The sequence below is a fragment of the Anolis sagrei genome, chromosome 3, assembly GCF_037176765.1.
Source record: "Anolis sagrei isolate rAnoSag1 chromosome 3, rAnoSag1.mat, whole genome shotgun sequence".
In the NCBI taxonomy this organism is placed as follows: Eukaryota; Metazoa; Chordata; class Lepidosauria; order Squamata; family Dactyloidae; genus Anolis; species Anolis sagrei.
In genome coordinates this window covers 228259467-228271201 of record NC_090023.1, presented here as the reverse complement: position 1 = coordinate 228271201, position 11735 = coordinate 228259467, and the positions used below count along the sequence as shown (strand labels likewise).

Below are 11735 nucleotides of genomic sequence, written 5' to 3'. Positions count from 1 at the left end.
GAAAGAGAATGGTGCTGTACTATTATTGATAATGGTGAATCCCATCCCTAGGATAGAACTGAACTATGCAGCCCAGTTATGTGCATAATCAGAAACAAGTCCCTGCATTGCATGAACCCATGTATAAGCTCCTGTAGCTGGCCCCTGTAGATTCTGCTGACCCTTGTCTCACAGGCAAGGCAGTGGTATAGCAATTGTACCTATGCATGTTCCTTTCATACAACCTCATCATATGAGCTACTTTGCCCATTGTACGCCCCTTGTTCTCCCCTTTCAGCACTGAACCCATTACATGACACATGTGTACTTCCAGCTGGGCTCCATGCCGAAAGAGGAGAGCAAACGGGAAGGAGGCTTCCCATGTTGCCTTAGGAGGAATGAGGGAAAGCCGCTTCCCTATGTGGAATGGGGTCACAGTAAGGCAAGTGATGTGTGGCATGGAGTGATGGGTTCTCCATGCCCCCCATGGCAAATCCATGGGCCTTTATGTTGTATGCCTTCAAACAAGTTGTATGCCTTCAAACAATTTTTTGATTTATGGTGACCTAAAGGTAAACCTAGCAGATTTTGTTGGCAAAGTTTGATTTGCCCAAGAGTATGATTTGCCCAAGATCACTTTGTGAACTTTCATGTCTGAGTTGGGATTCCAATCCTGGTCCAAAATTGAACTACCATGTTGGCTCCTATTCCTTTTATATCTACTTCCAATGGAAGATCACTTGTCATAGAAAAGAAAATAACAGCTCAGGCTACCAATACCAGCTACATAAACAGAGATTTTGCTATTGTGTGCACTTCTAGGGTGAAGATGGCAGTGTGGAATGTTACATCAGTGTACCTTCATGGAAGTCGAGGAAGATGAAGGTAGCCAGCCAGATAGCAATATAAGTGAATTCTTCAGTGATTGGATCAGGGCTGAAAGCTGCATCCAAAGGCCATTGTATAGCCTAACAAAACTGTTGTATGAGAAATTATGGGATATTTCTTTCTGCAACATTGGTAAAAGGCTTTTACATTACCACAAGGATGAGAATTGTGCAGCCCTCCACACGTTGTTAGATGTGGTTCCCAGACTACCTGTCCAAATGTATCTCCTGTTATGAACCATCACGAAGTTCAAGATCATTTGGAGAGGCCCTGCTCTCGATCCCACCGCCGTCACAAATGCGATTGATGGGTTCAAGGGACAGGGCCTTCTCAGCAATGCCCCACCCCATCTGTGGAATTCCCTCCCCAGGGACATCAGATTGGCCACCTCCCTCTTGTCCTTTAGAAGGAAACTCAAGACTTGGTTGTGGGACCAAGCATTTGATGATTGAATAACGGCAAGTGAGAAGAAGACATAAGCAATTTGAAGTGACAGTGAACTGACCCGGACTTTGGTTTTAATTGGCGTGTTTTTAACAACTATTTATTTAATGTTGTTTTAATGAATTTGTTTAATGTTTTTATGATTGTGATGGCACTGAATGGTGCTTGCTGTGAGGCCGCCCTGAGTCCCCCGTCGGGAGTGAGAAGGGCAGGGTACAAGTGTATGAAATAAATAAATAAATAAATTCACAGTATTTCTCACCATTGGCTAATTTGGCTAGATAACAACAGCTGGAGAGTCACACAATACCCATCTGTGCACTAGAATAATTCCTGGTTGCACCACCATAAAGCTGCTTGAGAATTGAATCCTGTGTTGTCATGTTAGCTTGGAAACGTCTTCTATTTCAAGGACTATGAAAAGACTGTACTTGAATACATCCTCTATTCAAGGACTTTCCAGTCCAACTCTAGTGTCAGGATTGAAAGCTGTAAACAAAAGACAGCAGGAGCCTTGATGTTGTCTATCAATAGTCAGCACCCACACAGCAGACAGGTCATTGGGTCCCAGCCTTCCACACTTTGGTGAGGAATACTATTTCTAGATTTAAATCTCTAGCTATAACTCAGCGCATTTGACTTCTATCCAAATTGATGCCCTCTTTTTGGTTTTGTGTCTTGAATTAATAAGTCAGTGGCTAGTCTTTTCATGCCTAGTAGAATTTGTTCTAATTCCTAGACTATTACCACTAATTTAGAAAATAACCTGCAGTGATATTTCTTATTGCAGTTATTGTAAATGTGAGTGCAAGTGAACCCCTTTTTTTTCTTTGACAGTAATGGTAATTTTTTAAAAAAGGAACTTAAATGAGACCAATAAGGTGAATAAAAGACAGTCTGATATCATGAACAAAAGCCAAACAATAAAGTTTGTAAGATTATATTATGGATTTCTCTGTGACCTTTCAACTCAAAAGAGCTCCCAAGGCAATGAAGCATGCAGGATTTTGTAAAAACAAATAAACAAATAAACAAAAACTCTCCAATTCTGTGTCATAATTTCCCACAAATGAATGCATTTTCAAAAAAGACATACAGGATTTATTTCGTTATATACATTAACAACAACAACTTTATTTCCAGCCCATCCTCTCTCCCCCAAGGGATTCTAGGCGGCTTCCAAAGACAAAGACAGAAATGGCAAGCATTCCATTGTCCCATTCTCTGTTTTGTGTTTTCTAAGCTCTTTTCCTCCTCTCCAACATTACCTATGAGCACCCTTCCTTTTAGCACATTAAGACTAAAATGGCACTACTAAACTAGCATTGCAGAATTATTGCATGGGGGATGGAGTGTCTGTTTGTAAGGAATCCTGTGTGTGTGTTTATATACCCCATTGTTGGCTTCAAGCTATGAAAGGTTCTGTTTTAGTGAAAATGAACCTCAGAGAGGCTTTCTTCTTCTTTTTCATTCAAAAGTAAATGAAAGCCTTTTCTGATGTGATTGTTTTGTACCACAAAATGCACCTGCTTATTGCAAGTCACCCCGGGCAAATCAGAAATTATTCTATGAATAAAATAAATGACACCCAATGAGCAACAAAGGGGGAGACTACTGAGTGTGATTCATACAACTCATGTGAAACTTTTCGGCTTTGTGCTTGGGTTTCCTATTGAATTTAGCAGTGCTTACTTCTGAGTAAGGAAGGATCACAACAGTACCAAGGACCACTGTCTTAAGGCCATTTTCTGTATAGCTGGAAACTATATCTCTAGTTTTATATCAATACTATTAAGATTTCTTTTATTTTTGACTCCAAGGAACAGAAATGTTTATGCATTTAAAGAAAACGGGGTTCAATTTTTTGGGCAACATGTTAAACATAGAGAGTCAAGAGATTCATGAATATTTAATAAAAAGTCAGATAACTTATTTGACTTCCACAAATACGTGAATGATGCTGATAATGACTGCATACAGATGACTCCATCATGTGCTTTATTGATGTATTATTTTAAGCACGGAACCCTGTTGTATAACTGCTGCAGACCTAAAGAAAACCTCACACTGCATTTGCTACAGAAATATATTCCTTGGACATCAGGACTTAATTACAATATTTTAGTTGGTGGAAACAGACAATAAACACACTACAAGGTTTACATGGCCAAGGGGAATCAAACCTACCCATATCCCTCTGTTCCAGGTGGTAGCTATTTATTTGAGACAATGGATATGTGTGGATCTAAAACCATTGCTGCCATTCTGCACCAATATGTTTGCCGTGAGATTTACTGGTGTATTTTGAAAATTTGGAGCTCTCTATTGTACAGATGCATCCTTTATTTATGCTAAGATGAAACAGCTGCCTCTATTGCTGGGTGGTAAGGAGACCCAGGCTAAGAGAGACAGAGAGGTCCTAGATCAGTGGTTCTCAACCTGTGAATCCCCAGTGTTTTGGTCTACAACTCCCAGAAATCCCAGCAAGTTTACCAGCTGTTAGGATTTCTGGGAGTTGAAGGCCAAAACATCTGGAGACCCACAGGTTGAGAACCACCGTCTAAATCAGGGATGGACAAACTCTGTCCCTCCAAGTGTTTTGGACTCCAACTTCCACAATTCCTAACAGCTGATAGGCTATTAGGAATTGTGGGAGTTGAAGTACAAACATCTGGAGGGCTGAAGTTTGCCCATGCCTGGTCTAGATGCTATACAATGTTTTGTAAGATTTTGCATTTTTCAGAGTTGCATAAAGGCTTCAACCAATCCTTTGCCAAGCATTTGACTGGAAAGCAAGATGATTTGATTATTGTACAAATGGATGAGCTCAAGACCTTCATGTTTGTTGCAAATTGGTTGTGCAACTATCTGACTCAAGACTTTATCACACAAGTCAATCAAACTGGCATTGCAGCTGGACTGCCACCATTGGTGATGCTAGCTAAATATGAAACCTTGTGCATCCTACTACTGGCTTGCCTCCCACAAGCCGTGATTCTCCCATCCCTAGCTACCATCTTCCCATTGCCTATGTTAGTGCTATGTTTATTGTTAACCTTCTTAAGTCTCTATATTGGGAGAAAGGTAGTGTGAAATAAATAAATCAAATAAATAAATGACTCCCTTCTACTTCTATGCCAGAAGTAAGTGGGCAGCATTCTCCTCCTCTCCCTCTATATTCCCAGGGTGTTTTGTTCTGTGTGTGTGTGTGTGTATATATATATATAATTGTGCAATCATGTTAAAAACATTTAAAAATGAACTGCAAGTTATGCTGGTAGGGGAATATTACATGAAAGTGGTGTTATTTGGGCATGTGCAGACACTGATCACAGGACCACAGATTAGTGAACCAGTGCAATAGTGCTAATGAAGAGAGTTGTGATATTGAAAATTCTCCATTCAATATATATCCATTATCTACACTAATTTGAATGTTATGATACAGCAGGTTCATGTGATAAAGTCCTCAATGTAACTACACTGACATGTAATTTGCACAGTGCAAGAAATGTGGAAGATCTTGCTCCACGTGTTAATTTTTCAGTGTTGGAATACCATCTGGATTTTGTGCCTCAAAACCAAGGCCAAAATCCCACAGGGAATTTATGCGATGTAAAGTTAATAGTTCAAATAAGTTCTTAGTAATTTTACTTGGGACTTAACTCTGGATTTAGGCCTTAAAGAGCTTGAGACAACCATGGTGCTGTGACAGTATGGTTATCTGACTCCTCATGGTCAGGACATACATCCCATGGGTTGTTGTAGGTTTTTTCGGGCTATATGGCCATGTTCTAGAGGCATTTTCTCCTGACGTTTCGCCTGCTTCTATGGCAATCATCCTTGGAGGTAGTGAGGTCTATTGGAACTAGGAAAGTGGGTTTATATGTGAGGTATGTAAGAGCTATCTTCCCCAAAACTGAGTTAACTAATAAATAATACATAGAGCAATGATCTATGTGATGCCAAGGAACCTCTTTCCTATGTGGACCATGTCTGCACCAAGTAGTCTGATAGCAAGCCATTCCCACTCCCTTTCCCAGGTTCAACACCTGGTGACTCTATCCTAAAATTCCTGGCTTTTTAAATTTTTCAGATGAGGTTTCGTATTGCCTTCCTCTCAGTAGTGGTTCCCAACCTTTGGTCCTCTAGGTGTTTTGGACTTCAGTTTCCACAGTTCCTAACCACTGGTAAGATTCTGGGATTTCTGGGAGTTGAAGTCCAAAACAACAGGATGACCAAAGGTTGAGAACCAGTGGTCTAAGGCATGTGGATCAAAGATGGACTACAGTTTGGTATTTGAAGGTTTTACGGTTGAGTTAGTTAAATAGCTGCTTATACTTTTGTCATTAGTAATTAATTTGTTTATTTTTATTTTATTTATTTATTTATTTATTACATTTGCATACCACTTTTCTCACTCCTAGGGAGATTCAAAGTAGTTGACAACATAATCAATGGCGAAATTCAATGCCTTACACATATAAAACATCACATTTCAAATCAACTAAATATAACAAGAGATTAAAACCATTAAAATGATAAAACTATTAACAGCAATCACAAACACAACATAAAACATTGATCCCAAGGTTATCTTTAACTACTTCCATGTTTCTGTATTCCTGTCATTCACCGAATGCTTTCTTGAAGAACCAAGTCTTAAGTTGTTTCCTAAATGCTAGGAGGGAGGGGGCCAATCTCAATGGAGAGGGAGTTCCACAGTTGAGGGGCCACCACCAAGAAGGCCCTGTCTCTCATCCCTGCCAATTGCACCTGCGAAGGCAATGGGACTAAGAGCAGGACCTCCCTGGCAGATCTTAATGTTCTAGCTGTCTCATAAAGGGAAATGCATTTGGACAGGTAAGCTGAACCAGAATAGTTTAGGGCTTTATAGTGTAAAGCCAGCACTTTGAATTCTGATCAGTAGCAGATTGGCAGCCGCCCGTCGGATTACTTGAAGCTTCCGAGCAGTCTTCAAAGGCAACCCCACATAAAGCATGTTGCAGTAGTCTAATGGTTTAGGAAAACACAGCTTCCTTTACCTAGCATTGTTGTTGTAAAACAGAAGCCACAACCAATAGGATTTATAATATAAAGCATCAGCTGGAATAAATATGGCTTAGAATGAACAAAGCTAAATTGGATTGTGGGAGGAAAAATTACATCTTAATCTTGAGCAAGTGAACGTGCAATGAATTTTTGTAGCAAGGAGTGCTTTCAGACAGAATATCAGAAATCAGTCATGCCCTTTGGTAGGGTAATTCATTTAGCAGCATAGTTCATTCCCCACCCCACCTCTTGCAACCTGGCTTTCCAGTAGATTAAGTACATGGTTTTATTACTACAATGCCTTGCTTGGGAATTAATGCAAAAATGTTTTTATAAATAAGTATATATTGATTTAGATCTTGCCTTTTCACGTTTTTGTTCTTCAGGGACCTGTGATTTTGATACCTCGGGTGGCATTTTTTTCAGTCTACCAATAATGTTAGCTTAATGTGGGATGCAAATGGAAGTACTTATATGCATTGGAGAAGCTGGCTCCCACTCGGTACCAGGATCTGCAAGTAACAGTGGCCTCATAGCTGTAGAGGATCTGTGGGTTTTTTCCATACACCCCAGGATATGCATGTGTGAATTGCCCCGTTCTTTAATCAGTTTCACCATGCAATCTGATTTACACCTACGCACTGATGCAGACCCTATTTTGGAGTAGCCTCCCATTTTTACTTATCCCAGTTTAAGTTTTCTAATTCACATTCTTGCATGCATTTGGGTAGTGCAGTGGCTCTCAACTTGTGGGTCCCCAGGTCTTTTGGCCTACATCTCCCAGAAATCCCAGCCACTTTACCAGCTGTTAGGATTTCTGGGAGTTGAAGGCCAAAAATCTGGGGACCCACAGGTTGAGAACCATGGTGTAGTGCATTATAAACACCATGTTTGCTAGTTGCCTTCAGTCCATAATAAGTGATTAGTATTTGTTTGCAAATCAAACTACTGTGAAGAAATGCCCAGTTTAGGTGGTATTTTTTAAAATAAAAAGTACTGACAAACCCATCACCCTGTGAACGGAATTTTACAAAGCCCAGCACCCTGTTTGGATTCGGGATTATTATTATTTTTAAAGAAAAAGTTGATTGTTCAAAGATGGAAAAAACTCAACTACCACAACATAAGAAAATTGGCTTATGAAAATGTATGTGTTTTTGTTTTTGCATTTTTCTTCATGTCAGAAGTGACTTGAGAAACTGCAGGGACATTGCCCAGGGGATGCCCGAATGTGTTACCATCCTGTGGGAGGCTTCTCTCATGTTCCTGCATGAAAAGCTGGAGCTGACAGACAGGAGCTCTCCCTGCTCCCAGGATTAAAACCATTGACTTTTTGATCAGCAGTCCTTCCGGCACAAGGGTTTGACTAGCAGAAATGGACAAACTCACAATGTTGATGAAGGAGAAATCTCTAATCAATTTGAAGAAAGATCGAGGCGTGTTTAATTCATTTCTTCAGCAAAGATTGAGTCATTCGTCTGTTGTTGGTTTTTTTTTTAATTTAAAGAGAAAGAAAAGGAAGTATTAATGGTTTTTCTTCTTTTAATGAGTGCGGGGAACTGAGAAAATAAAAACACCAGGCAGAGAATATAATGCTGTTAAACTATATATATATATATATATATATATACACACACACACACACACACTTTAGCACGTATGTGTGACATTTATTCAAGTGTTTTCCATTCCCCAAGTTACAAACATTTGACTTACAAATGACTCACAGTTGAGAACAGGGATGAGACCATAGGAAGTGAGAAAAAAATATCACAAGGAAGGGAAATTCACTCCTGAAAAGTTATGGTGGGGGAAAGGGGTTTCTGCTGAAGTTTTATTACCAATCCTTGTTTCCATACAAGTCAGATTTTATTTAGATATATAGATGGATTGCTGGAGTTACAATTAAAAATGTGCCTGTTCTGACTTATAAACAAAATCAAGTTAAGAACAATCCTGCAGAATCTTGCTTGTAACTTGAGGACTGCCTGTACTTAGTTGTAGTGTTTGTAGTTGTAGTAGGTTACGTGTAGTTTTTAAATCATATAACTTAAAAAATTCTGTATTGTCGAATGCTTTCATGGTCAGAATGACTGGGTTGTTGTAAGTTTTTTGTTGTAAGTATGACCATGTCCCAGAAGCATTATCTGCTGGCAGTTCGCCTACATCTATTGCAGGCATCCTCAGAGGTTGTGAGGTCGTGCAACCTCTGAGGATGCTTGCCATAGATGCAGGCAAAACATCAGGAGAGAATGCTTGAAGAACATGGCCATATAGCCCAAAAAACCTACAACAACCCAAGTTCGTTAGGGCTTCTGGGAGTTGGAGTCCCAAACAACTGGAGGGTCACAGTTTGAGGATGCCTGGTGTAGAGGATAGTTTAGGCTATGATCTCTCGCAACTTCTGCTGTTATATGTTCATTTATAACGTTTTAATGACACAGAACACAGGAGGCAAAATTTGTGTCCAATTCTGGGCACCACAATTGAAGAGAGATATTGACAAGCTGGAATGTGTCCAGAGGAGGGCGACTAAAATGATCAAGGGTCTGGAGATCAAGCCCTATGAGGAGAGGTTTAAAGAGCTGGGCATGTTTAGCCTGAAGAAGAGAAGGCTGAGAGGAGATATGATGAGGCCATGTATAAATACGTGAGGGCAAGTCATAGGGAAGAGGAAGCAAGCTTGTTTTCCGCTGCCCTGAAGACTAGGATGCGGAACAATGGCTTCAAACTACAAGGAAGAACTTCCTGACTGTGAGAGCCGTTCAGCAGTGGAACTCTCTGCCCCGGAGTGTGGTGGAGGCTCCTTCTTTGGAAGCTTTTAAACTGAGGCCGGATGACCATCTGTCGGGGTGCTTTGAATGCAATATTCCTGCTTCTTGGCAAGGGGTTGGACTGGATGGTCCATGAGGTCTCTTCCAAGTCTATGATTCTTGGTCCCGATCTCTGCCGTGGAAAGAGAGCTTGAAGGAGATTTCCTCGACATCCTTAGAAGAAGAAAAACATGTCAAGAAGTCTAATTATAGCGGGAGCCAATGAGCGTGGCGACCGCTCCCCTGGCAGACCCTCTGGTCCAAGGAGGGCTGGGCGGCAGGACCGCAGCCCCCTCCCGCCGGGCGCGCTCATTGGAGGCAGCGCAGTTTGGCGCTGGGAGCGGAGCTGCGAGGAAAGAAGGGAGGAAGGGAGGAAAGAAGGGAGGGAAGGAAGGAGGAAGGCGAAGCGGGGAAGAGGCACGCACCCGAAGCGCTGAAGAGCCCGGCAACGCTCCGACAGCGCGGCAGCCGCATTCTCAGGCTGGAACGTCAGACGGGGCAAGGCGGCGTCCCAGCGGGACTCTCCCTCCCTTCTTCCTCTTCCCAAGTTTGCCCGGAGAAAGTTGTCTCCCGCAGAGCGCCGCTGCCACCCGTTTCGGCGTGAGAGCCTGCCAGAGGGAGGGGAGAGAGCGAGCTCTTGCTTCCGGGCGCCCCTGGCTGCTTTCTGTCCCCGGCGGGGCATGTGGAAATGGCCGGTGACAGGAGCCCGGGGGTTTTCTGCTGTTGGCGGCGCTTCGGGCTCTGGCTACTCGTGGCTGCGGCTGGACTCAGCGGCGTCTCGGGACTCAAGAACCCCAGCTGCCACGAAGTGAGGACGGCCTTTCAGATCCGACAGATCGGGCCCCTCAAGCTGGTTCCCGATGTGCCCACCACCGGTTAGTAGCCTCCTCTTCTCCACGCCCCCGTCCCTCCACCCCAAGGCGGATGCCAGGCTGTCTGGCTGGTGCCTTTCCCCGCGGGTGGGACTCGCTTTAAATAGACGTCTGCCTTGGGAAAGCGGGGAGAGCCTTTAGGGAGAATCAAGCGCAACCAGCGAAAGCCTCGGGTCCGGTTTTGGCCCTATATGCTACAGGGAGAGAAGCGAGCCCCTCTGCAAGATGCCTAAGGAGGGAAGGGCTCGTCCAGCCCCCCAGCCTTCTCCCTTCCACGCTGCCCTGCAGCTCTTCCCACCATCACTTGCCCCGACCCCACGCATTCCTTCCTTCATTGGGTCACAAGGAGGCAAGAAGGGGGAGATCTCAAGGGGCCACTAATGCTAACTTGCTCAAACAGGTGGCTCTCTCAGGGGAATTAAGGGGCAACAGGCTTAGTCCAGGGACCCACTCATTGCCACTTTGGCCTGTTGGAGAGAGGGAGGGGGGCGAGAGGGAAGGGGGGGGGGAGCACCATATAACAACCCCAGCTTGATGACTCTTCCAAGCCCAGTCTTTGCAACCCAAAGAGCCAATGAGAGATCAGCCTAGTGAGAAGAAGGGACCACCATCATAACCACTTACCCAGCCATACTGTTCAGAACTGGAGAATAAGTACTGGAGTTCACAAGGCACCCTTTTTGCCCAATTGCCTCGAGTGAGTGAGTGAAGCAGCCAGGAGTCATTCTGTAGTGCTCAAGGCTTTCATGGCCGGAATCACTGGGTTGTTGTAGGGTTTTTGGGCTGTATGGCCATGTTCTAGAAGCATTCTCTCCTAATGTTTCACCTACATCTATGGCTGCAGTTGAAACGTCAGGAGAGAATGCTTCTAGAACATGGCCCTAATGCCTGAAAAACCTACAACAATCCAGGAATCATCCTTGTTCCCCATTTTATGATGGCAGGAAAGATTGGGTCAGCGATGGCAGCTATTCTCCAGAGGCTCTTCCTGCTTCTCCCTCTGTTTTCTTTTGAATTAGTGTGATTTCATCTAATCTTTGGACATCTCTCAGTATAGGCTTCATTCCACTGCCATTTACCTGCACTTACAAGTGAGAGAAGTGAGAATGTTGAGATCCCCTTTTCATTTTTTGAACAATCAGCCCATTCTCCTCCCTTGTGAACCTTTGCTGAGCACTTTGGTAATAGGGATTAGGTCTGGCTGCTCAACCTTTGGCTCTTTCTTTGGGACCTTGATCCTCAAACTTCTGGCCTCAAGGTGGTGAAGGCCACCCAGTACTTTGGGACTGACTTTTGGGCAAATGGATGGGAAGAATGGATGGCCACTGTGTCTAGGCTCATTCTTCTCTGTGCCCCACCCAGAGAAAGAGAGAGAAACTGAGCAGGCAAATAAAGAAGGCAATTGCTGGCTCTGTTTGCCCCACTGTTGAGCAGAGACAGAAGCAAAGAGAGTAGTTGGAAGCAAGGACAGCTGTGCCTTCTTCTTTCTCTTGTAGCAGTATGGCAGATTCGTCCCACAATGAGATTTGGGAAGAGTTGTTCGAAGTTTTTTCTGTGTAACTACATGGATTGACCTAGTTTTTGTGGGCACAAACTGGCAGAGCTCTGTTTGGCATAGTAATGTCAGGGGCTGCTGTTCCTCAGCACCTTTCCGCAGTGCTGGGCCTTTGGTACGCTATTCATGCAT

The 11735-nt window shown here is 43.3% G+C and overlaps 1 protein-coding gene across 3 annotated transcripts in view; it reads left to right on the top strand.

Moving 5' to 3' along the window:
* Positions 1 to 9456: 9456 nt before the first annotated feature.
* Positions 9457 to 11735, top strand: part of LOC132770706 (glypican-5-like) — a 445124-nt gene continuing 442845 nt past the window's right edge. The window contains exon 1 of one of the 3 annotated variants that reach the window (XM_067465942.1): positions 9457 to 10051. In XM_067465942.1, the coding sequence (XP_067322043.1) occupies positions 9865 to 10051 (187 nt within the window). In that variant the 5' untranslated portion in view covers positions 9457 to 9864. The remainder of the gene's footprint in view (positions 10052 to 11735) is intronic. The other 2 variants (XM_060767937.2, XM_060767938.2) reach the window with 2 other exon arrangements.